The following is a 24,692-nucleotide window of genomic DNA, read 5'->3' on the forward strand; positions in this document are numbered from 1 at the left end:
TGACTTATAACTTTATATATGTCATTTTATTCATATCCTTATTACAGTGGAATCTTAAAATTCCTTCTAACTATTTGATATGAGAAATTCACAAAAATAACCTATGATTGTTGTCTACATAAAATACATAGATAAATCTCCAAACACCGCACGAAAATATATCTCTGAAACAAACTAACGTTAAACAGAAAAAAGATACGTCCAAAAATACATCTCTAAAAATTGAAAGACTTTTTAAAAATTTCATAGGGTGTTTTTCAAGCATATATGGTGTATTAAAATAAGTCTTTTTTAATTATTGGAATTTATCTAGTGACTAAGTGAACTTGTCTATGATCTACTCTATTCCTAACTTAATTTAACAAAATTTTAATACACCATATAAAACGACTGCAGCTTTGGATATTAAATTAAAGTCTACTTAATTACAACCCACAAAAATTACATTACTATTAAGAAAAAGATCAAGAAAAAAATCATAAGTAAAAAGTCTAAACAAGCCTAATACCAAAAAGAGGTCTAATAAAGCCGAACAATTTACTAATAATCATGATAATACATTATCTTGGCGTAAATGTGTAGTTTACATACATATATAATAGACAAATGAAGTTGCACCGCCAGTAAATTCATCGGAATTCAAGGTGAGATTCGGCGCAGTTTCTGCTTTCATCTATTAAAGCCCAGCTTAACATTTCAGTGCAGAATTGATCATCTGGCTTCAGCCACAATGCCTAATTTTTAATGAACAATATGATTAGTAAACACAAGAGCATATAAATAATCATAACTCGGACATTCGGGTAAATTTTAAGAATATGTAATTGACATGGGTACAGGAAATGTTGGATAGCTATTACTCACTTTGTGATAATATGTAATAGCTGTTGTGAAATCATCCTGCATGAATTACACACAACAACAAAACATAAGCCTCAGTCCAAAATTAATCATTATAACAGACATTAGTTAAATGACTATGTACCGAGTACCGATATTGTAAACATGTTTGATACATACATCCAATTATATTTATTAAAAAAAACACATCGTAATATCAAGTCCTTATTTACACTGATAAAACATTGAAATATGATGGAACATCTTTGTCAAAGCCAAGAGTCCTTATTTACGATAACATACAGAATATGACAAACTTGAAAATCATAGATACCTGTAAGTGGTAAGTATATGCAAGACCAGCATAAGTGCTGACACTTGTTGTTGATAATGCAAGTGCTTTCTCATAATATGAAATTGCTTCTTGGTACATCCTGGGATGGTTCATATAGATAATCAGGATCAAGAAGTCGAGAATTACATATTGACACTACCACTAATTAGATTAAACTTTTTGCCAAATTATATCAACATCATGAAAAAATGTTTTCAACTTATATCGTACTACAAAACTAGCAGTTGAGGATATTCAGAAACATAAAAATTTAGCAAGGTATACTTAAATAATCAAAGCGCATACAACGTACAACAATCAACTCTTATCCCACTAGTTGGAGACGGCTGCATAAATCAAACAACACCATAATGCAATAATAATATATCATATTTTTATTCAAAACATTGACCTAGGTCTTTCTTGATATTTTCTTCTAAAGATTTTTTTGGTTTTCATCTAATCTAGCAATAGAGCTACCCTCTATCTTATCTACGCTACTAAACATCACCTCAGTACGATCGTGCATATCCTTGATGGCACAAATATAGGCAAACCAAACCCCTTTCTTTTCTAGGACTTTCAACAAAACATCTCTAGGCACCTTATCATGTCTTCTTCAAATCAAAGACCAACCATGTGCAAGTCTTTCTATCTTCTATCCCTCCAATATTGTTCCATCAATCACCGTATCAAGTAAATTGCTTCCATGGTCGACCTCTTAGGCTTAAAAGCAAATTGGTTATTTCTAATTTTGGTTTCTTTTCTTAGTCTATGTTAAATCATCATTTGCCATAACTTCAGAATATGGTTCATAAAGTTTATCCCTTTTAATTTGCAGAACTTTATATTTCACCTAGAAAATAACAAATAACAAAAACATTATGTGTATAAATCAAGTCGGCTAGCAAACCATGTTTCAACTTGTCAAAAGATACCAATCTGTATTCTAAAAATTCAATAGCTGAAAAAGAGAAAAATTCAAGTAAAATGAGCAACAAGACATTTATCAACTTACTCCAACTTTCTGCATGCATGAGCAATATTGACTACAGTTGGCTCCCACATTTCACTTAAAGTGGTCGGAATGAGGGCTAACGTTTTCTCGAACCACCATACTGCTTTCTTATACCTGAATCAGAAATCACAATTACGCAAATCAAAACTACTCGAATGTTCTAACTAGCGCGCAAACATGGCTGGCAGTAAAATTCATTAAAAATTCAAAAAATCTCAATTTTTCTCCTCTTCAAACTCCAATTACACATCTTAAAAATTTCTTCAAACTACAAAATGTCTCCGAATTTCTAACTTCAAAAATTTTAAAATAATTTGAAGTCTCAAACCAATCAGATACCCTCAAATATTATGATAGAAAATGAGAACTTGATAAGGAAAATAAAATTGAAAACGCTACTATATTTTGCCTAGTCAACAAAAACTTGACAGATTGTTCATAGTTTAATCATCAAGTGGATATCCTTACTCTTTCATATGATAGGCAACAACTCCTAGCTCATTATACACAAGTGGATCCGATGAGCAAATTGACTTCGCCTGCATGAAAAACTGAGGAAAAATATAGGAAAGTTAATTGTGGTATGGGTGACTTTCCACAGGTTCGTAGTAGAGGACCGGTTGATCTGGTAACCAGTCATTGCTAGATTTTGATTAGGTGAAGATCAAAACATCCAAATCCAATAAAGAAACAGCACTAAACATTAACTAAACAGTAAAATGGACTTAAGCATATATGCAGTAGACAGGATATAAAGTAGACTTTGTTTGAACTCTTCTTAAAGAACATACAAGAATGTAGTGGTAAGAGTAAGATATTAATCTTGACAGTCCCACCGCCCCCCAAAGCTTCTGAACTAACCCTAGAATTTTTCCAATTCTAATGCATATACCTGTTCAGCAAGCTTATAGCTGTGAGTCCGCATGCACTCCATTCCAATATAAAGAGCTGGTAAATGGCACCTGGAATAAGAGAACATCAAGATTTAACCTGTAAAAGAACAATTTATAGATAATAAGAAGATTTCGTAAGACTTCATACTTGAGTTTTTAAACAAACAAAAGAAACACATACAAGTGAGTCTCTAGTTAAGATACATGATACGGATATGGTTCTAAACCCTACCAAGTATTGGTTTACATTAGGGGGTAGACTTATAATCAGTATATTTGGGTAGGGTAACATATACTAATAGAAAATTATCTAATTAATAGTTAAAATTACATGATGTAAAATATTCAAAGTGATTCCACATCTTTCTAATCTTTTTGTAAAACTGAAAAAGCAAGCCTGAGGGTCTTCAATTATCCATCAGCCCAATTTTCACAATACATTTCAAATTTTGTCTTTTTCCTCTTAAGAACTATGCTCTCCCCCAAAGAAGTGTCCCGGGAAACGGTGAAGCCCTTTATGTTCCTAAAATCACTTGCTCCCAAAGATTTTACTAACCGCCCCATTGCCCAACACAATATTACAGTCAATCTTTGTAAAACCTCGTCAATAGAAATTAGGAAAGAGATTTAGCATCATCTTCCTTAGACTCCTCCGTTCTCATAACCACCCACTCCCTTTCGTCTTCTTAAGCCTTGGGACAACTTATTTTTCAATTTAACAAATTATATAGAGAATTAGGAATCGCAAAAGTATTGCAAAATTGTTTTTCGTGATGAGGTGAATTTTGCTTAACTCGAATTCAAATCCCTAGGCTGCAGTGTTATCAAATTGCGGCGCCATGGCCGCTATGGCGGATATACATGGTCGTTTTTGGACTCGCCGCAATGGTAAATATCGTCGGCTATTGCGGGTTTTTCCGCCATAATCCACTATAATGGCACCGCAAAACAGCCGGTATGGAGGGATTTTGGCTCTCCACCATGAACCACCATCCGCCATCCACAACACTGCTAGGCTGGATAATTCACACATACATGAGCTCAGGCCAAGTGGCTAAGGCCAACCATCTAACCCAAATCGCAATGTAAAGGCCTTTGCCAACTAAGGGCCTGTTCAATTGAGCTTTTTTCTAAGAGAAACATATTTTTAGTGAGAAACAAATGTCAAAAAAAGTTTGTAAAATTAAACAAGATAATCTGGAAAAAAAAAAAAAAAAAAACTGAAGAACTAGACAGTTTTGGTACTTTTCTCAGAATTGGATGTCATAGAAGCAAATTCTTCAAGGCCTATCCAAATAGACCAATAATGCAATGTCAAAAGAACTTTCTGTCTACGCTATATCATTAATATCCTTATTGGACTTCCGCTACTTTTAATCTACATTGTGTAATTGCAGATTAGTGATATCACCAGACCATGAAAAGCAACAAGCAAAATTCATTTCATTACCATTAACACAACTTAATCAAACCATTAACCAAAAATGTAGTAAGACTTCTGAAAAATAATATAAAGAAATTCAAATACGGAGCTTTTTTCTAAGAGAAAAATATTTTTTGTGAGAAACAAATGTCAAAAAAGCTTGTAAAATTAAACAAGATTTTCATTACCATTAACACAACTTAATCAAATCATTAACCAAAAATGTAGTAAAACTTCTGAAAAATAATATAAAGAAATTCAAATACTGAGAAAAATGTACATGGTCATAAGAAAAATGAAAGAAACAAAAAGCAGTTAGCCTAAGCACTTCACTGCTAGGATTTTTAATAAATAAATTCATGTTATACTAGGTCATTATACAAAAATCGGAAAGGAATGGCAGAGAATTATACTTTTTATGTTTCATTAAGCAAACTTTTGCCCTGAAAATGATTCATAAAAAGCATGTTAATTAATAGTGTTTTTCTTCCATTTTCGTGGTATGTTTCTTTTTGCAAGAACCCAAAACTAACATGTATTACATATCTCAGAGACAGTTGTTTAAGGTCTTAACCTTAGAACTGAAGAAATGTAAAGAAGAACTTTACTTGATTATATTTGGGGGTGGGGGCTAGGGTGAGAAAGTTCTAATAAGAAAAGTCAATACCCAGGAAATAATCGAGCTGCAGTGCGGTAAGCTGACATAGCCTGATCACCTTCTTCTTGAGCTGCAAAGGCATTCCCATAGCCTATCCATGCAGGGGGAAATGTTCCATCTAGACTTGTCGCCTTGCTGTACAGTAGAAAATAATATTGAACAATAAGTTTTATAATGATGCTATACAAGCAATCGTGTACATAATGAAAGAGCCCTTGATAATCCAAACTCATGCTCATGCAGAAAATTTCTATGCTAGACTACACAAGCAACTTTGAGTCTTTGAGAGAGAAACTGATTTCTTAAGAAACAAAGGTCAATATCGATTAACCATTACCATGCTTTCTTTGCATATACACAGGGGCGGATGCACATTCTATGGTAAGGGGGCTCAAGCCCCCACAAATAAAAAAATGTTTGGTTAAAAATATCTAAAGTTTTGTAATTTGTCCCCATAAGAAAAATACTTGTTACAAATATAAACATGTTTTTTAATAAAATAATATATATTAATACTAATTTTAAGTTTTTAACTATTATTGTTTGATTAAATGCACTTATTTAACATTAAATATATACTACAGTATAAAATAGAAATTGATTGTGATACATTTTATGTAAAATTATATATTCGAATTTGAGTTCCTACATTTTATTATTTTGATGAATATTATAAAAAAAATTGCCCCCACCACCAAATATTCCTGGATCCGCCACTGTATGTACAGTTTGGTTAATGGCATATGATTAACCACAATATTCTTATTAGATTAAAGACAGATATCACAATTGTGGCCATAAAATTTTGTTTATGAAAAAATGGACAGCTGCATCAAATTGAAAATATAACAAACTATCTAATATCATTAAGCCTTATAATGTGAAATATAAGAAATTTTCAGCATATGGCATTTTCAAAAGTCAACCATAATTCCTACTATAATCAAATACTACTAATAATAAAAATAAGCTTTAGATACTTCAATATCGCTCTTATTGCATAATGTTGAGTCATGTTTACCTGAAATAACGGCGGGACTGGTCATATTTCTTGATACAATAGTAATAGCAACCAACAGCAAACCATGATAAAGCCCTAAACAACATCAATAAGGTTTTATTGTTATATGAAGCAAAGGCTTTTTAGAAGACAACTACAAATGATAAGCAAAAGTCTAAAAATACAACTGATTCTTATATGTAGTAAAATCTGTAGAAGCCAATCAACATTGAGGATAAGAGCTTACTTTTGAGGATAATCCTTCACTAAATTGCATGCCATCAGATAGAGTTCATTTGAATTCCCAAGCTCCATAGCAGCTGCCAGATGTACTAATGTGCTCTTGATATGAAAAGGATCCTTCTCAAGCAAACTGTAATATCAGTGCCTAAGCTTAGAGATCGAAAACAAAAAGGAAAAAAAAAAAAAAGAGAAATTAATAGACACAATGAATGATGTAAAACAGCTTTATCTCGATCGCACTTCAGTCTCCAAATCAGATCCTCAACTTACACAAATGTTAATTCAAAACATTTCTGATATTCACCACACTGATGATAGTATTCGGCTTTGCAGGCCAATAGATCAGTATTGGTTTTCAGTGTGCGGCAGAAAGAAGGATTAGACTGGTCAGTTTTACAGCTCTCGTTCTCAAGATGTCTAAACTTGGCTTCTACGACAATTTCTTTGTCATACTGGTAAAGAAAAAAAAATAACCTTTCAGTTCATTAGTACAAAGCATATGGATATAGGCAATTTCCATTTGGCACATGCTATTACCTTCTTAACCAAACAAGAATAAAATGATGAAAGCCATCCATCCTCACTTCCAAATTGCAATGATGAGATCAAATTAGTTTCTGGCATTCAACATAAAGGGCAGAAAGAGATTTATAGGATCAATTTTGAATTAGACAGTATACTACTTAGACTTCTTTTTAAATCATATAAATTTTAAATCAAAGACTCCAAGGGAGAAGTGAAAAATTTTACCTTCATCACATGTAAGCATGTGATTTTCAATAAGGCATTCCAAAGCCTGACATAAATTGCAAACATCAAAGGAAGAATTAGATAACAAAACTCAGTTGAGAAAAATATAAGCATGCTTCTATCCTACAAAAGATACATTCCAGAATGGCAAAAAAAAAAAAAACAGCAATAGAGCATTTTAAAACTCTTAAAAGGAAACTGGAAACGTTGAATCCGTTTAATACTCCTGATTAACTATCGCAAGAAATTTAACCAATTTATGCAGTAACAGACATGGTTATCAGAGAGTGTCTTATTATACATGCAAGTAGAGGCTCGACTCAAAACAGAGCTGAACCCATTCAACACAAATCGTACCGTCTGCCAGTATCTCATGGTTTAAAATTGTGGATCATGTCACATGATGCAACAGCAATATGTCAGTTGCAGCAGTGTATGCATCCACATCACACTGCAGTTGCGCTTCTTTTGCAAATCAACAGAAAACCCAGAACATGACGTGTACAACAGCCACAATCAATCACAACAGACTATATCGTGCTCACAGATTATTTTTTTATTTCTTCACGTCAGTTTTAGAGACAAAGTTTGAGATATTTATAAGTATAGAAATATGTTGTATATTTCATTGATATTGGAACTGTTACATTGTGAGGTACATATAGAATACAGTACACTAATATGCTATTAAACAGAGAAATAATTTCCTATAATTGTTGCTACCTAAATAAGGAAATGACAATAATATAATAAATCTATTTACACCACTGTTTTGTAACAGCTTGACAAATCAGAATCAAATGATTATGATTTGATATGTGCTAATCTTCAACACTCCCCCTCAATCTGGGTGGTAGATGTCTATCATACCCAGATTGGATTTGATATTTTCATAAGTATTCCTTGGAAGAGCCTTGGTTAAGATATCTGCAGTTTGCTTGCATGATGGGACATGATCAATACTTATAATCTTATTATCAATTTTTTCTTTAATGAAGTGTCGGTCAATTTCCACATGTTTTGTTCTATCATGTTGGACTGGGTTCTTTACAATGCTTATAGCAGCTTTGTTATCACATAGTAACCTCACAGTATGGTTCAGTTGAATTTTGATTTCATCTAGCATGCTCTTAAGCCACATTCCTTCACAGATACCTAGGGCCATAGCTCTAAATTCAGCTTTTGCACTACTCCTCGCCACTACAGATTGTTTCTTGCTTCGCCAAGTTACTAAGTTCCCCCACACAAATGAACAATAACCTGTAGTCGATTTTCTGTCTGTGGAGCATCCTGCCCAATCTGAATATGTATAAACTTCAACGTCCCTGTTTAAATTCTTCTTGAAGTGGAGGCCTCGGCCTGGTGTGCCTTTGAGGTATTGGAGAATTCTATTCGCCATTTTCATGTTAGACTCGGTTGGATTTGACATGTAGCGACTAGCCAAGCTTACAGCGAACCCAATGTCGGGCCTAGTGTGAGATAGGTAGATTAGTTTCCCAACTAGACTTTGATATCTATCTTTGTCGGCTGGTGGACTTTCATCTTCTCTTCCTTTTATTTGTTCTATTGGTGTATTAGCTGCCTTGCACCCAAGCATTCCAGTTTCTCGAAGTAAGTCAAGGGTGTATTTCCTTTGTGATACATAGATACCATCCTTTGTTCGAGCAACTTCCATCCCTAAAAAATACTTAAGTTGTCCCAAGTCCTTAACTTCAAATTCCTTTGCCAAGAGTCCCTTTAAATGATCAATTTGATCATAATCATTTCCTGTAATAACAATATCATCAACATAAACAATAAACAAAGCTACCTTTCCTTCCATGGAGTGTTTAACAAACATAGTGTGATCTGATTGGCATTGGTTGAACCCGTCTTTCTTGACAACTCGAGTCAATCTATCAAACCACGCCCTTGGAGACTGCTTGAGGCCATAAAGGGATTTTCGGAGCCTGCACACCATATTTGCGGTGCTGGATGATTCAAGTCCAGGAGGAATATGCATATAAACTTCCTCTTCTAGGTCACCATTTAAGAAGGCATTCTTGATGTCTAGTTGATGAAGTGGCCAATCTAAATTTGCAGCCAAAGAGAGAATAACTCTAACGGAGTTTAGTTTTGCCACCGGTGCAAAAGTCTCTTCATAATCTACTCCATATGATTGAGTAAATCCCTTTGCTACAAGTCGAGCTTTGTACCGATTTACACTCCCATCTGCATTATACTTCATGGAGAATATCCATTTGCATCCTACCGGCTTCTTCCCTGCAGGTAGGCTTGTGATCTCCCAAGTGCCATTCTTAATTAAGGCCTGAACTTCTTCCGTTACGGCTGCTGCCCATTCAGAATTTTGGAGTGCCTCATGGATGTTTGGAATATGTGTATTGTCAAGAGCTGTTACAAAAGTCTTGTAACTTTGGGACAATTTTCCATAAGATACAAATCTTTCAATGGGATGTTTGGTACAAGATCTTACATTTTTTCTCAAAGCAATAGGAATATCAATATCATCAACATTCACAGAGTTAGGAGCAGTATTACCTGAGGGAACGCCATTTTCTAGAGTCTTGGAGGTTTCTTGGTTCTGCCTTGGAGCTGTGCCGGACTCTATTCTCTTCTTGCTCTTCCTAGAGTACACTTTCACATTGTTTTCTGGTGTTGTTTCTGTTGTAAGGGCTGCAGTTTCTATTGCAATTTCCTCTACATTTTCTGACGTAGTTTCTTGTGGTTCACATGTAGGTTCTGCAGTTTCTGTTGCATTTTTATTTGGTTCAGGTGTAGGTTTTGATGCTTCTGCAGTGAGTTTGGGTTCAGTTAGCTCAAGTTCCAAAAGTTGGGATTCTACCACTTCAATTGGATAGGTGTTCTCCCCCTGAATGCCAACTTTGGGGTAATATGGCTGATTCTCAAAAAAGGTTACATCCATGGTGTGGTAGAATTTTTTGTTTTGAGGTGAACAACATTTGTATCCCTTTTGGTGAGGAGAGTAGCCGAGGAATATGCATTTAATGGATTTCGGGTCAAGTTTACTGCGTTGGGGATCAAGATTATGGACAAAGGTTGTGCATCCAAATATTTTCAAAGGAATGATGTAAGGATACGATTGGTTGGGTATAAGGTTTGGAGAGTGGAGTAGGGCGTATGAAAGTTAAGGATCCGGGAAGGCATTCTGTTTATTAGATAAGTTGCAGAGAGGACAGCTTCTCCCCAAAACTGGTTAGGTACATTTGTAGCTAGCATGAGAGATCGGGTTACTTCTAGGAGGTGTCTATTCTTTCTCTCGGCAACCCCGTTCTGCTGAGGTGTATCCACACATGAGGTTTGGTGTATTATTCCATGTTGCGTAAAGTATGAGCTTAGTGTAGAATTATAGTACTCACGACCATTATCACTCCTAAGCACTCTAATTTTGCTTTGAAATTGTGTTTGCACCATGGTATGGAAACATTCAAATATCCTACCAACTTCCGATTTGTCTTTCATAAGGTAGACCCAAGTGATCCGTGTGTGGTCATCAATAAAGGTTACAAACCATCTTGATCCAGTTACATTTCTGACCCGCGATGGTCCCCATACATCACTATGAATAACATAAGGTTGGGAAGGTTTATAGGGTTGAGGAGGGTGGGGGCTGCGTGTATGTTTGGACAATTGACAAATTTCACATTGAAACAACTTCTGATTTTTATTGAATAGTTTAGGAAACATTTTTTCCAAGTACATAAAATTTGGGTGGCCTAGTCTATAGTGCCACAACATTGCAGAATTTTCACTACATGCAGAAACTACAGCGCAAGAGGTTGCCTCGGATTCCGGTTTAGATGCTTCAGCCTGAAGGATATAGAGTCCAGCACATTCTTTAGCATTGCCAATCGTCCTCCCCGACTCCAAAATCTGAAATTCACACAGGTTAGGAAAGAATTTAGTGATACACTTCAAATCCTGTGTAAGTTTACTGATGGACAGCAAGTTACAATCAAGTTTAGGCACATACAGTACTGAACTAAGAGTAATATTTTGCGAAATAATGACTGAACCTTTACCCATGACCTTAGAAAGGGTACCATCAGCAATTCGAACAGTCGAATTATTTTGACATGGAGAATAGCTATCAAAGACAGTCAAATCTCCAGTCATGTGATCAGATGCTCCTGAGTCAATAATCCATGATTTTTGTTTTCTCCCACGAACTTCATCAAGTTCTGTGTTCAAACCTAATAGAAATTTGTAGACTCTATCTTTCTCCACCAATTCTTTGTACTTCTTTTTATCTTCTGTGCAGCTCCATTCAACTTCATCATATACATCCAGTTGCTGCCAGTGACGATTGAGAGTATTAAAATACTCTGTGACTGAGCGGTCATCTTGGCGCAAGTCATGGAGTATGCTCTTGATTTCAAAAATTGCAGATGTATTGTCGACATTAGAGTAGGTTTCCATTACGGCATCCCACATCTCTTTGGCAGTGTCATAGTACAAGAAATTTTCTCCAATTTCATTTGTCATGGTGTTTAGCAGCCATGACATTACTAGACTGTTTTCTAGTTGCCATTTTTCAAGGTTGGAATCCCCCTTTTTTGGACACTTGGAGTCTCCTGTGGTATAACCTTCCTTCCCTTTTCCTTGAAGGTAGATTTTGACTGAGCGCACCCATTGATTATAATTCTGGCCATTCAATTTGTGACCAGTGATAGGAAGAGCATGTCCTTCAGCCAAACTGTTGGCTGAATTTTCTGCTTTAGTATCTGCCATGGGTGGTGCTCAAGGCTTAGAGATGGTTCAGATCTTGTGCTCTGATACCATATAGAAATATGTTGTATATTTCATTGATATTGGAACTGTTACATTGTGACGTATATATAGAATACAGTACACTAATATGCTATTAAACAGAGAAATAATTTCCTATAATTGTTGCTACCTAAATAAGGAAATGACAATAATATAATAAATCTATTTACACCACTGTTTTATAACAGCTTGACAAATCAGAATCAAATGATTATGATTTGATATGTGCTAATCTTCAACAATAAGTGATAACTTTAACAAAAGGTTGGAGATGTGTGATTGGTAGATTTGGGAAAGTTTACAAGAGGCCCCGCAAGAGAGAGAAAGAGTGGCCAGCTAACAAAAAGGACAAAGAGGAGACAGCTAGCATATAGGACAAAATCTGTTAGGACCACTACTGAGCAGGGCTAGGTGTCAGGCTGTGAGTGGTTAGTGAATCCTAGGACTGATAATAAATAGAGGCAATGATTAGAATGTCAGTATGCTTAGATTTGGTACTGATTCCTAGGAGAGAAAGGCCTCTCGAAGTGCCTTAGTCCTTTTCTTTTCCTTTCTTTCTTTACTGATATTCAGTACTTGTTTGTAATCCACTAGATCCCATTTGAACTCTAGTGAGTGTTGCTGAATAATCTAATATTTCCCTTGAATCTCTCTGTGTACTGTGTTTTTATGCTACTAATACTAGATTGAACCTATCAATTTGGTATCAGAGCCTGGTTGCAGTAACACAGTGAATGGTAGTTACACGACGCGTCATGGAAAACAGAATTGATTCTATGGAACAGAGAATGGAAAACTTTGAAGGCACGATAGAACACATTCGCCAGTTGGTGATAGAGCAACAGGCAAGGCCGCAGGTCACGGTGGAGCAAATCCGCCAGTTGATCTTGGAGCAACCACGGCAAAATCGAAGGAGGAACGAACGACCACGCAGAGGTGAGGGGTACGACGACGAGGGAGAAGAAGAAAGCGACCGGAGCTCCTTATCACGTGAGTCGCAGCCACGCCTCTATCGCCATAGATGTGAGGGTCGTCCACGACTCTATGGAGATCGTAGAAGACTGGAGATTCCTTTATTCAAAGGGGAAGACGCATATGGGTGGCTGGTAAAAGTTGAACGTTATTTCCAGTTGAATGAGGTTAGGGCAAAAGATAAGTTGGATGTAGCGATGCAGGCGATGGAGGATAGAGCATTAAACTGGTACCAATGGTGGGAAGAACAGACACCATTGAGGACATGGGATGAGTTTAAGACAGCTGTAATGCGCCGTTTCCAACCTGGATTATTGCACAACCCTTTAGGACCATTGTTGAGCCTGAGGCAGAAGGGGTCTGTAGGAGAATACAGAGAGAAGTTTGAGATGATGGTGGCACCCTTGAGGAGGGAGGAGAGAATCATGTTGGATTCCATTTTTTTAAATGGACTCAAGGAAGAAATCCAGGCTGAGTTAAAGCTGTATGAAAGCCAGGATCTAGCTGATTTAATGGACAGGGCCTTGCTGATTGAGGGAAAAAATGAGGTGGTGACTAAGAAGGGAAGCTCATGGAAGGATAGAGGAGGAACTTTCAGACTTAAGGATCCTGCAGAGGTTGGGGGTCTTAAGAAAGAAAGTGAGAAAAGCCAAATGGGAGGGAGTGACAAAGGTAAGGGAAGAAGATTGGATCCTGCAGAATTAGAAGAAAGAAGCAAGAAAGGATTATGTTTTAAATGTGGAGACAAGTGGAATAGAGAGCATGTGTGCAAATTCAAGCATATGAGCTTGAAACTTTGTGAAAATAGTGGTGGAGAGGAGGGTGAAGAGGAAGAACTAGGAGAAGCTCAAATAGTGGTGGCAGAAAGAGTAGAAGAGTTGCAAACCTTACAGCTGTCAATACAAAGCAGGGATGGGTTCACCTCAAACAAATCTTTCAAAGTGTGGGTGGAAGTAGAGGAGAAGAAGCTGCTGACTCTAATTGACTCGGGTGCTACTAGCAATTTCATTGATTCACAAATTGCTAGGGAGTTGGGTTTGAAGGTGGCTGAGACTCCCACTTATGCGATTGAAGTGGGAAATGGAGAAAAAGTGAAAAACAAAGGAGTGTGTGAAGGATTACAATTCACACTGCAAGGGGTGAAATTCAGTCAGCATTTCTTCATGATGGAGTTAGGAGGAAATGACATGGTTTTAGGGATGGATTGGCTAGCTAGCTTAGGAAAAATTGAGGCTAATTTTAGTGAGCTCAGCTTAAAATGGGAGAAGGAGGGAAGGAATTATGTGATTAAAGGAGATCCTGCTTTGTGTGTGAGGCAGTCCACTTGGAAGTCTTTGATCAGAAATTTAAAGGAGGAAGGGTTTGGGTTCTTTGTGCAACAAATGAAGCTTGAATCGACTGCTGTAACAGGAGAACAGGAAGTGTGGGAAGAGATATTGAAGCCTTTTGAGGAGGTATTTCACTTACCAACAGGACTGCCACCTGTGAGAGCTCATGATCATGCCATCAGATTAAAACATGAGGCTGCAATCCCAAATCTCAGACCCTACAGGTACCCTTTCTATCAGAAAAATGAAATTGAGAAGATAGTAAAGGATATGCTGCAGGCTGGGATAGTAAGACATAGCACCAGCCCCTTTTCAAGCCCTGTACTATTGGTAAAAAAGAAGGATGGAGAGTGGAGATTCTGTACTGATTACAGGGCATTGAACAAAGTCACAATTCCTGACAAGTTCCTCATTCCAGTCATAGAGGAACTGTTAGATGAATTAGGGGGAGCTGTGATCTTCTCTAAACTAGATTTGAAGGTTGGATACCATCAAATAAGAATGAAGGAGGAGGATGTATCCAAGACTGCATTTAGAACCCATGGGGGCCATTATGAATACTTAGTAATGCCCTTTGGGTTATCAAATGCTCCTTCAACCTTTCAAGCTTTAATGAATGAGGTTTTAAGGCCTTATTTAAGGAAGTTCTGTCTAGTTTTCTTTGATGACATCTTGATCTATAGTAGGAGCAGTGAGGAACATCAAGCACATTTGAAGAAGGTTTTGACCTTACTCAAGGAGCAGCAGCTGTATGCAAATAGAAAGAAGTGTTCATTTGGTCAGCAACAAATTGAGTACTTGGGACACCTGATTTCAGGAGAGGGAGTGTCAGCTGACCCAAGGAAGATTGAAGACATGCTGAAATGGCCTGTACCAACAAACCTGAAAGGATTGAGGGGTTTTTTGGGACTGACAGGGTACTACAGGAAGTTTGTCAGGAATTATGGGAAGGTTGCTTGGCCACTAACTCAACTATTAAAAAAGGATAGCTTCATATGGAATAGGGAGGCTCAGGAAGCTTTTGAAGCTCTTAAGGTAGCCATGACTACTGTTCCAGTACTGGCTTTACTTGATTTTGAAAAAGAATTCGTGCTGGAGACTGATGCATCAGGGAAGGGGATTGGAGCTATCCTCATGCAAGAAGGAAGACCAGTTTCTTACATGAGCCAAACCCTATCAGACAGAGCACAACAAAAGTCTGTGTATGAAAGAGAGTTAATGGCAATTGTGATTGCAATCCAGAAGTGGAGACCCTACTTATTGGGGAGACATTTCAAAATACACACTGATCAAAAGAGTCTGAAATTCATCACTGAGCAAAAAATCATGGGGGAGGAACAACAAAGATGGTTATCCAAACTGTTGGGATATGATTTTGAAGTAAAATACAAGCCTGGGAAAGAGAATAATGCAGCAGACTCTTTATCAAGACAAATGCAGTATGTGAGTATAACTACTGTTCAGTGTGAAGCTTGGGAGGGCTTAGAAGAGGAAGTTCAGAAGGATGAGAAGCTGCAAGCTATAGTACAAGCAGTTTTGACTGATCCTTCCAGTCAAGAGGGGTTTAAATTAAAAGGGGGAAGGTTGTATCATGAGGGCAGGATTGTGATCCCTAAGCAATCTCCAAGGATTGATTGGATCATGAAGGAATTCCATGATACTGCAATTGGTGGGCACTCTGGTTATTTAAGGACATACAAAAGGATAGCCAGTGTTGTGTATTGGGAAGGAATGAGGAAGAGAATACAGCAGTATGTCCAAGCTTGTGAAGTGTGCCAGAGGAACAAATATCAGACTCTGAGTCCTGGAGGATTGCTGCAACCTCTGCCTGTTCCCACTCAAACATGGAGTGACATCTCCATGGATTTCATTGGAGGTCTACCTAAAGCTCTAGGGGTAGACACAGTTATGGTAGTGGTGGATAGACTGACAAAATATGCCCACTTCATTGCTGTCAGTCATCCTTATACAGCTAAGGAAATTGCAGAAGTGTTCATTAAAGAAGTAGTCAGGTTACATGGATTTCCCAGTTCCATAGTATCTGACAGGGACAAGGTGTTCTTAAGTCACTTCTGGTCAGAACTGTTCAGACAGGCAGGAACCAAGTTGAAGTATAGCAGTGCATACCATCCACAGTCTGATGAGCAGACTGAAGTAGTGAATAGATGTCTTGAGACTTACTTAAGATGTGTAACTGGGCTAAAACCAAAAGAGTGGCCTAAATGGCTTGCTTGGGCTGAACATTGGTATAATACCAATGACCATGGCTCTTTAAGAACTACACCCTTTGAAGCCTTGTATGGGAGAACACCTCCTGTGTTGGTGAGGGGAGATACTCCATCAGCAGTAGATGAAGTAAATAGACTGACTGCTGAGAGGAATGTGGTGTTAAAAGAGCTGCAGGAGCAGTTACTTAGGGCTCAAGACATTATGAGAAGTCAAGCAAATAAACACAGAAGAGCTGTGGAGTTTGAAATTGGTGATATGGTGTTCTTGAAAATTCAGCCCTATAAAATGAAGAGATTGGCTAAGAGGTTGAATCAGAAACTCAGTCCCAGATATTATGGTCCTTATGAGATACTTCAGAAGATTGGAGCAGTAGCATATAAGCTAAAACTACCAAAGACACCAGGGTTCACCCTGTGTTCCATGTCTCCCTGCTCAAAAAAACTGTCTCACCTTCTATGGTAACTCAACCTCTACCTGTGTGCATCAACGAAGAGTGGCACTTGGAACCAAAACCTGAGAGAATCCTAGAGCAAAGGCAGAATGAACAAGGAGAAATGGAGGTTTTGGTCAAATGGAAGGAGTTGCCTGAATTTGAAAACTCATGGGAAATTGCAGCTAGATTGAAAGCAGAATTTCCAAAAGTTCTCCTTGAGGTCAAGGAGAATTTGGAAGGGGGGAGAATTGGTAGGTTTGGAAAAGTTTACAAGAGGACCCGCAAGAGAGAGAAAGAGTGGCCAGCTAACAAAAAGGACAAAGAGGAGACAGCTAGCATATAGGACAAAATCTGTTAGGACCACTACTGAGCAGGGCTAGGTGTTAGGCTGTGAGTGGTTAGTGAATCCTAGGACTGATAATAAATAGAGGCAATGATTAGAATGTCAGTATGCTCAGATTTGGTACTGATTCCTAGGAGAGAAAGGCCTCTCGAAGTGCCTTAGTCCTTTTCTTTTCCTTTCTTTCTTTACTGCTATTCAGTACTTGTTTGTAATCCACTAGATCCCATTTGAACTCTAGCGAGTGTTGTTGAATAATCTAATACTTCCCTTGAATCTCTCTGTGTATTGTGTTTTTATGCTACTAATACTAAATTGAACCTATCAGTGATTTTTAAAACAAGCAGTAAATAACAATACATGGTGCATATATAAAATAAATTCATGTCACAATGGCCACAATATGCGTCTCGCTGTGACTGCAAGCACCCTACAACTGCAACCCCAATTTAAGCTTTGGTGTATCTATTTTGGACATGAATTCTATTTCTAGTATGAATCTTAATTCATTCTGATGACTTGCAACTTACTCCTAAACTTTATGTAGCCAACCACTTTTGTCAACTTTGTATAGCCAAATGTTGTCAAATATTGGCAATGGTGGCAGCAGATTTTTTGACAACTGCCATGGTCAATTTGTGAAGGATGGCGGCGCCATGGCATTTTATGGCGGCTTAATATTGCAGATTTTTGGCTTTCCTCCAAAGGCCCACCACCCGCAATCAATAAACTAATAACCAATCAGTCAAACACTATGTCTTTTGTCATTTTGATAATCTCATCTTGAAGTTAGTGCCATAGAAGTTTCTATTCTCTGAAGGAGCATTGCTATATGGCCGAAGGGATATTCATTCCATTGTATTTTTCTTCTTCATTATTAATAATAATACATTGCAGTTTCCATAATTTCCAATGTTCATTGTTATTTTCCTTGTGTGATTTCTAGTTTCTATCAAGTATTGCATTGGAGTGGTGCCTAATTGCACTTTCCATAATTTCCAATACCCTTTGTTATTTTCCATCTTGGGTGATTTCTGGTTTCTAACATGTATTTCTCTAGAGTGGTGCATAAGGGACGATGCCCCATAAAGACCCAAGGTTAGGGGACCGAGGAGGGGAAGGAAAAGCAGTTGTTTGTTATTGTAGACAGGTATCACAAGATGGATAACTTGATAGTATTAATGCACCTATAAGATATAGTAAGGAGAATATCAATGTGTACCTCATAGCATAAGGGATCCGCTTTTATAGCTGCTTTGTACCTTTAACAACAACAGATGCAATGATGATGAGCCTTTATCAAATCAAATTGGCACAAATCATATCTATCTAACTCTTCACAAGAGTAGCAAGCAATTATACTTCGACCTCATACTAAATGCAGAACATCAACAAAAAGTAATGTTTCGAACAGTGTTATACGTAAGTTAGACGATAAAAGGTACAAAATACTGCAAATATACTCACCACAATCGAGCCTGAGAACGGTTTTCTAGAGCTTCATATGCTTTGCCTCTCAAGAAACATATTGCAGAAGATATCTGTTATAGCATTACAAAATACATTCTAATCATAAAACTCCACATTTTAAAGCGAAGTTACTCAAAAAGTTTAACTTCAACCATATTTTCACATTCTAAATCAGCACTTATGTACCATTCTAGCAAAAATATCAAATTGAAGCAGCAGTACTAACAGAATTCAAATCCATCATGAGAGATACGTTCTCGAGGCACTAGATCAGTTAATCTACAAGATATTATTATTTTCTTTTGTCTCTTCCTAACCAACATAATGTTGCTGAAATTATAAACAAATTTGATCTATACATATAATATATAAGAACCCTATTACAAAAACAAACTAATCAATATTTGTGAAAAAGAGCTTACATTGATTTCACGATCTTCACTATCTTTATCCAAGTACATAACATTAGAGTCCTTAGTATCATAAACATTTCCATTATCATCCACTTTAGCTTCACCCAGCATTGATAGACATTGATTCCATTCCTTCAATTCCTCCTTTAAAAAAAATAATCAAAGATATTAAATAGTTGTAATTTTCTTAAAAATAAATAAAAAATAAGCAGCATAATTGGGGAGAGTGAGAGTTACGAGGCACTTGGCGGCGAGGTAGCGGAAGCGGAGGTCACGAAGGACGATTTTAGAGGCGTTGAGGAGATGGAAGGCGCGGCGGTAGTGGCGGCCGAGGAAGAGAGCCTGTGCTTGCATGTAAATGTCAGCGGGGTCGTTGGTGAAGGCGGCGACTTTATCGGCGAAGAAGATCGCGGAGGAGTAGAGGTGCTTACTGACGCAGTCTCGCACTACTCCTCGAAGCTTCTCGATCTCTTCCTCCCTCATTTTCACTGCTAGGTTTTGTTGTTCCTCTTGCTTTTTGGTTGCTTGCTTGGTTATGAATGAGTTAATGGATTCGATTCAAGCTGGGTGTGATGTTAAGGGCGAAAAATTGAAAGAGAGATGGGAGGGAAGGTTAATTATCCACAAATTTTATTAATTTAGATTTCCGTACGATGGAAACTGTACATCTGCTCCGTTGTAGTCTAGTTGGTTAGGATATTCGGCTCTCACCCGAAAGACCCGGGTTCAAGTCCCGGCAACGGAAACTTTTTGAAAATATATTGTTATTTGATGTGTTATTGAGACTCATCAAAACTACTGTAACATTGAAGTTGGTATTATTAGGCGAAAAAATTATTAATTACTTTTTTTTTTAATTTAATGTGTTTTTTTTAGGGATGATAATGAGTAGGGTATGGATAGAATACTATAATATTTGTCTTCATATATTTGTAATTTGAAAAAATCTCTGTATTCAAATTTATATTTGTGTGACTATTAATTTTTATACTTGTATCTGTATTCTGTGGATACCTAAATTCCTTTATTTGTATATGTTACTCGTAGTTCTGATAAAAATAAATTTATCAATTGAAAATATCATATTATTTTAATTTTTTAACAAAGTTAAAAAAAAACTAAAAGATTTTAATATTGAATTGAGAAATAAAGGAAGAATTATATTAAAATGTGTAGTTGTTTATGTGATGTATTTTTGTAAAGATATAGACAAACATTTTTTATATGAGAATATAAATTAAAATATACAAATGTACATTGTGCATGTATAGAGTGTGGTGAGTACGAAGGTACTCGTACCCGCACCCATACTCGTTTATTATAATGGTAATTACTCGTAAACCTCGCGTCCATATCCATTTTTGCAAGTTTTTACTCTATCCATTGTAGGTAAGTTTTGCGGGTACTAGGGGTGAAAATAGACTAGACTAGACTTTGGAAGGCATGAGTCTGACCTACGATAAATTTAAAAGGCCTAAGTCTGGTCTATGGCCTATCATAGGCTCAGTTTTTTGGCTTGACCTGACCTTTTTAATAATCTGGTCTGGCCTGAAAGTCTATTTAAAAGTCTGTATCTCATTAAAGTTTTCAATTAATCCATATTACTTAAGAAGCCTTATAGATCGGCCTATATATGCATATATAAGACGACCTATTTAACCTTTGTTCTAATATATATGCAAACATAGGCTAGCCTATTTAGCCTTTTTTTCTAATATATATGCCTATCTAGCCTATTTGGCCTATTTAATAAAACAGACTTTTAAAAAAGTCTAAGTCTGGCCTCTTTATTAAATAGGTATGGTCTGACCTTAAGTAGGCTAGGCTATAGGCCCCTGTAGACCGGCCTGGCCTATTCCCACCCCTAGCGGATACCCATTTGATATAAGTATAATTGTCATCACTAATCTTTTGGACTCTTAATTTAATTTAAAAAATTTCTTAATTTCTTATTTAATAAATGTTACGTATTGATCTCTTAACAATTTTATGTTAACCAACTTAATCATTTCTGTTAAATGCTGGGAAAAATGTTAACTTTGGTATATGTGGTCGTCTAGGTGGTATTGTGTTATCTGACATGGCTTTTTTGAATATTTGAATTTAGTTGTTTTTGTGTTGAAACATTTTCGCTATGTTGAAACCTTTCAGTGTCATTTCATTGTGTTTGGCAAAGTTGGAAGAAGAAAAGGAGAATAAGAGAAGACGAAGAGAAACCCTAGTTCAGATGAAACAGAGTTTCCCTAAACATGAAGAAGATAGAAAGACAAAGACGGGCGCGGTTGAGGAGAAAAGAATACTAATTACTCATCTCCATTATTGAAGGTACTATTTCTCGCGTCTGAACCTAATAAAAATATAAACTTTTTTAATGCATCTTCCTCATTGATCCTTCCACCTTCGTTAGCGTGAATAGGTCATGGATGAGTGGCTTGAGTGTACTGTTTATGAAATTGAAAATTTTTCCTAGTTTCCTGACAGTTTCCCCTAAATTTTCATCCCTAATGCTCAAGGCATTCACATACAACATGTGGCTTTTCTAACTTCATTCAATCATCCAATTATGATTTTTGAGCAGATTCATGTCATTTATGCATTAACAAAACTATTTGCTCCCTTTATTTACACTTGTGCTTTCATTTTTCTCAACTGGAACTTCTGAAAGAATGGAGGATGTAGGGGATATTGCCATTGCTTGTACTTTGGCCAAGCTTTTGTCAAACATACCAATTTCTAAAGGAGGACCAATAAGTTTGGTCGTATTTGACAATCATGCTTTGCAGGTGTGCTATTGGTAGAATTGCTTTCTACAATTGTTCTAGGTGTGTGTTTGGATTAATGTTTATCATCTGTGATTTTGAATGAAATAATAATTTAGAACTTAGTTTAAATTTCATTCCTAACACAACTACATTTTATCATTGCTAATGAAATGAAATAGAGTTTCACAGTAAAACTCCATTTTTATTCAACAAAACAATGTTTGGTAGTTTCCCGTGAAACCAAACATACACTTTATTGGTCCATATGTCGTTCTTTATTTCATGGAATATATGCGCCTACTTATTTGATTATTGGCTTAAATGCACCTTTGGTCCCTGTAAGTTAGCGAGTTTTTTATTTTCGTCCCTGTAAGTTTTTTTCTGGGTCTGAGTCTCTATACTTCACTTTTGCGTTTGTTTTAGTCCCTAAAATCAAAATCCGCAGGAAATTTCGCAGGAAAACCTGCAGATTTTCCTGCGGATTTTAGCTTTAGGGACTAAACCGCAAGTAAAAAGTAAGATATAGGGACTCATACCAACAAAAAAAACTTACAGGGACGAAAATCAAAAACACGCTAACTTACAGGGACCAAAGGTGCATTTAAGCCTTGATTATTTGTTATAATTCATGAGTGATTCTAATTTGGTGACAACATTTTACCATGCTTTCAAAGTGGCATATCATTACTTAAAAGAAGGCTCCAAGATGTGACTAATTATGACAATCTTAGACTTTCACTCAATACTTTTGATTAATCTTCTATAGTTTCAACTTAGACTGTAACAAGTTTATATTTAATAAATATTGATTGATAAATTGAATGAGTATGATCACTTTCACACTATCCCATTTCAATATAAATTATGGCTTTCTTGTTTTAGATATCAGTTGTTTTTTTTATGATGATGCTTGGAAACGGTTTCATAACCAATTGCAGCATTTTCCAACAATGTTGCATATTTTTAATCTAAAAATGTTTCCCAAATTTTGTTGACGTCGATTTTTTTAAAAAAATTCCTATCTTTACTTTAGATTCAGGGTTTTTGAACCTTCCTGGCTTTGACTCTCTCTCTCTCTCTCTCTCTCTCTCTCTCTCTCTCTCTCTCTCTCTCTCTCTCTCTCTAATAACCTTACAAAATCTTAAACAATTAGAAAGGATGAATTTTGAGCACACTCATATCATTAATGAAGCTTTATTCCCTTTATCAAACTTTCAAGAGCTGATATATTTATCTTTTAAAAATCCTTCACTTACAGACATCTCACTTTACCATATATCATTCGTTCCTAAATTAACAAAGCCAAGTATTTGCGATGCAGTAAAGTTGTGTTTGATGGAGGTACTTGGCATCCAATGACTCCAAATCGTAGGCAATGAGCTCATTGTGCACTTGAGTATGCAGTATTTCTTGCTAAAAATCTTGCACGAGCCATCAACTTTGATGATGCTTCTATCAAAGAAGTTTTTAAATCACAAGACAGTGAAATAGAAATACTATATGTACACATGAATATATACACACTCTATTCAATCAATGTAAAGACGAATATTGGGTTCATAGTAAAGATGAAAAATCACAAGTGTCTTTGCTGAAAAAGTAGTTTCCAAGAGAGAGAGAGAGATGTTGGAGTTAGTACAATAAGGATCTTCATAGTAATCTCTTTATCCTTTGTGTCTTTCTTAAGTAAGGCTGTCCATAGGCATGGAGTGGTAGACAGAAGAAATCATAGCATTCAGTCTTAAGCCTTGTGTTAAAACCTCTAGTTAACTTTCTCCATAATTCCAACATTCTGATAAGATATCACTGCTTTTGCACGGAGTACGAGTAGTGACAGTTTGTAGTTGTGTTTCCAACAAGGCATTTGAAGCTCAATTTGAATATCAGATGTTGAGTTTATTTTGGCACTAAGGTTTTATTTGAAATCCAGATTCTGATCCGTTGGAATCTAAATTTCATGCTTCTTCTATAAAAGCTAATTAATTGGGTCAGAACCAAGTTAATAACTAGCTTTAATGAACCTGCACACCTAATCAAACATTAGTATACCCTTTTGTTCTTTAAGTATTTTGTTATCATCAAAACCCAAGGAGTATGATCATGAACATATTTTGTTCCAACACCATGATCTTGAGCTCTTCTAGCAACATCTTTATACATACTGCTTGACACGATGCATACAATGCAGCCACGTACTCAACTTCACAAGATGACAAAGCCATACTCCTTTTCTTTCTTGAGCTCCAAGAGATTGGAGCACCTCCAGTCATGAATATATAGCATTCAATACTCTTCTTCTCGTCTTGATCTCCACTAAAATCTGAATCAGTGTAGCCATATACCTCTGCATCTATGTTGGTACTCTTCTTCCTTGGCATCAACACACCATGATCGATATTACCTTTTATGTATCTCAATATCTTTTTAAATGTAGTGAGATGACAATCTTGTGGCTTCTTCATAAGTTTGCTCAATAACCTGACACTTTAATAAATATTTGGCCTAGTGTTGCATACATATCTTAAGGATCCAATGATTTGTTTGTAAAATGTCGCATTAACAAACTCATAGTTTTTTTCTTTTCCCAACTGTGCTCATGTCTCCAATAGTGTGATTGTTGTGTTACAGTTGCTCATCTTGAACCTTTTTAAGATATCTCGGGCATACTTCTGCTGGTGCAAGAACATTCATTCACTTGTGTCTTTAAATTCCACCCCTAAGAAATATGACAAATTCCCTAGGTTTGACATTTCAAATTTATGCATAAGTTTTTACTTGACTCTTTGTATCTCTGCCTC

General features: G+C 36.4%; 1 protein-coding gene and 1 non-coding gene across 2 annotated transcripts; one reads left to right on the forward strand and one right to left on the reverse strand.

The window, feature by feature from the left end:
• Positions 1-364: 364 nt before the first annotated feature.
• On the reverse strand, positions 365-19,739 carry LOC131620414 (anaphase-promoting complex subunit 6-like). The gene is made up of 16 exons (XM_058891482.1): positions 19,370-19,739; positions 19,142-19,276; positions 18,717-18,790; positions 18,472-18,511; positions 7,160-7,205; positions 6,947-7,026; positions 6,680-6,861; positions 6,414-6,539; positions 6,188-6,262; positions 5,176-5,301; positions 3,085-3,154; positions 2,661-2,743; positions 2,193-2,306; positions 1,175-1,274; positions 865-900; positions 365-734 (listed from the first exon to the last, which is right to left on the reverse strand). The coding sequence occupies exons 1-16, from the start codon at positions 19,613-19,615 to the stop codon at positions 630-632; spliced, it is 1,638 nt and encodes a 545-aa protein (XP_058747465.1). The 5' UTR covers positions 19,616-19,739; the 3' UTR covers positions 365-629.
• Positions 19,740-19,804: 65 nt separating this feature from the next.
• On the forward strand, positions 19,805-19,877 carry TRNAE-CUC (transfer RNA glutamic acid (anticodon CUC)). The gene has a single exon. It is a non-coding gene; the product is annotated as a tRNA-Glu (tRNA).
• Positions 19,878-24,692: the final 4,815 nt, after the last annotated feature.

Source organism: Vicia villosa, linkage group LG7 (assembly GCF_029867415.1).
Source record: "Vicia villosa cultivar HV-30 ecotype Madison, WI linkage group LG7, Vvil1.0, whole genome shotgun sequence".
NCBI lineage: Eukaryota > Viridiplantae > Streptophyta > Magnoliopsida > Fabales > Fabaceae > Vicia > Vicia villosa.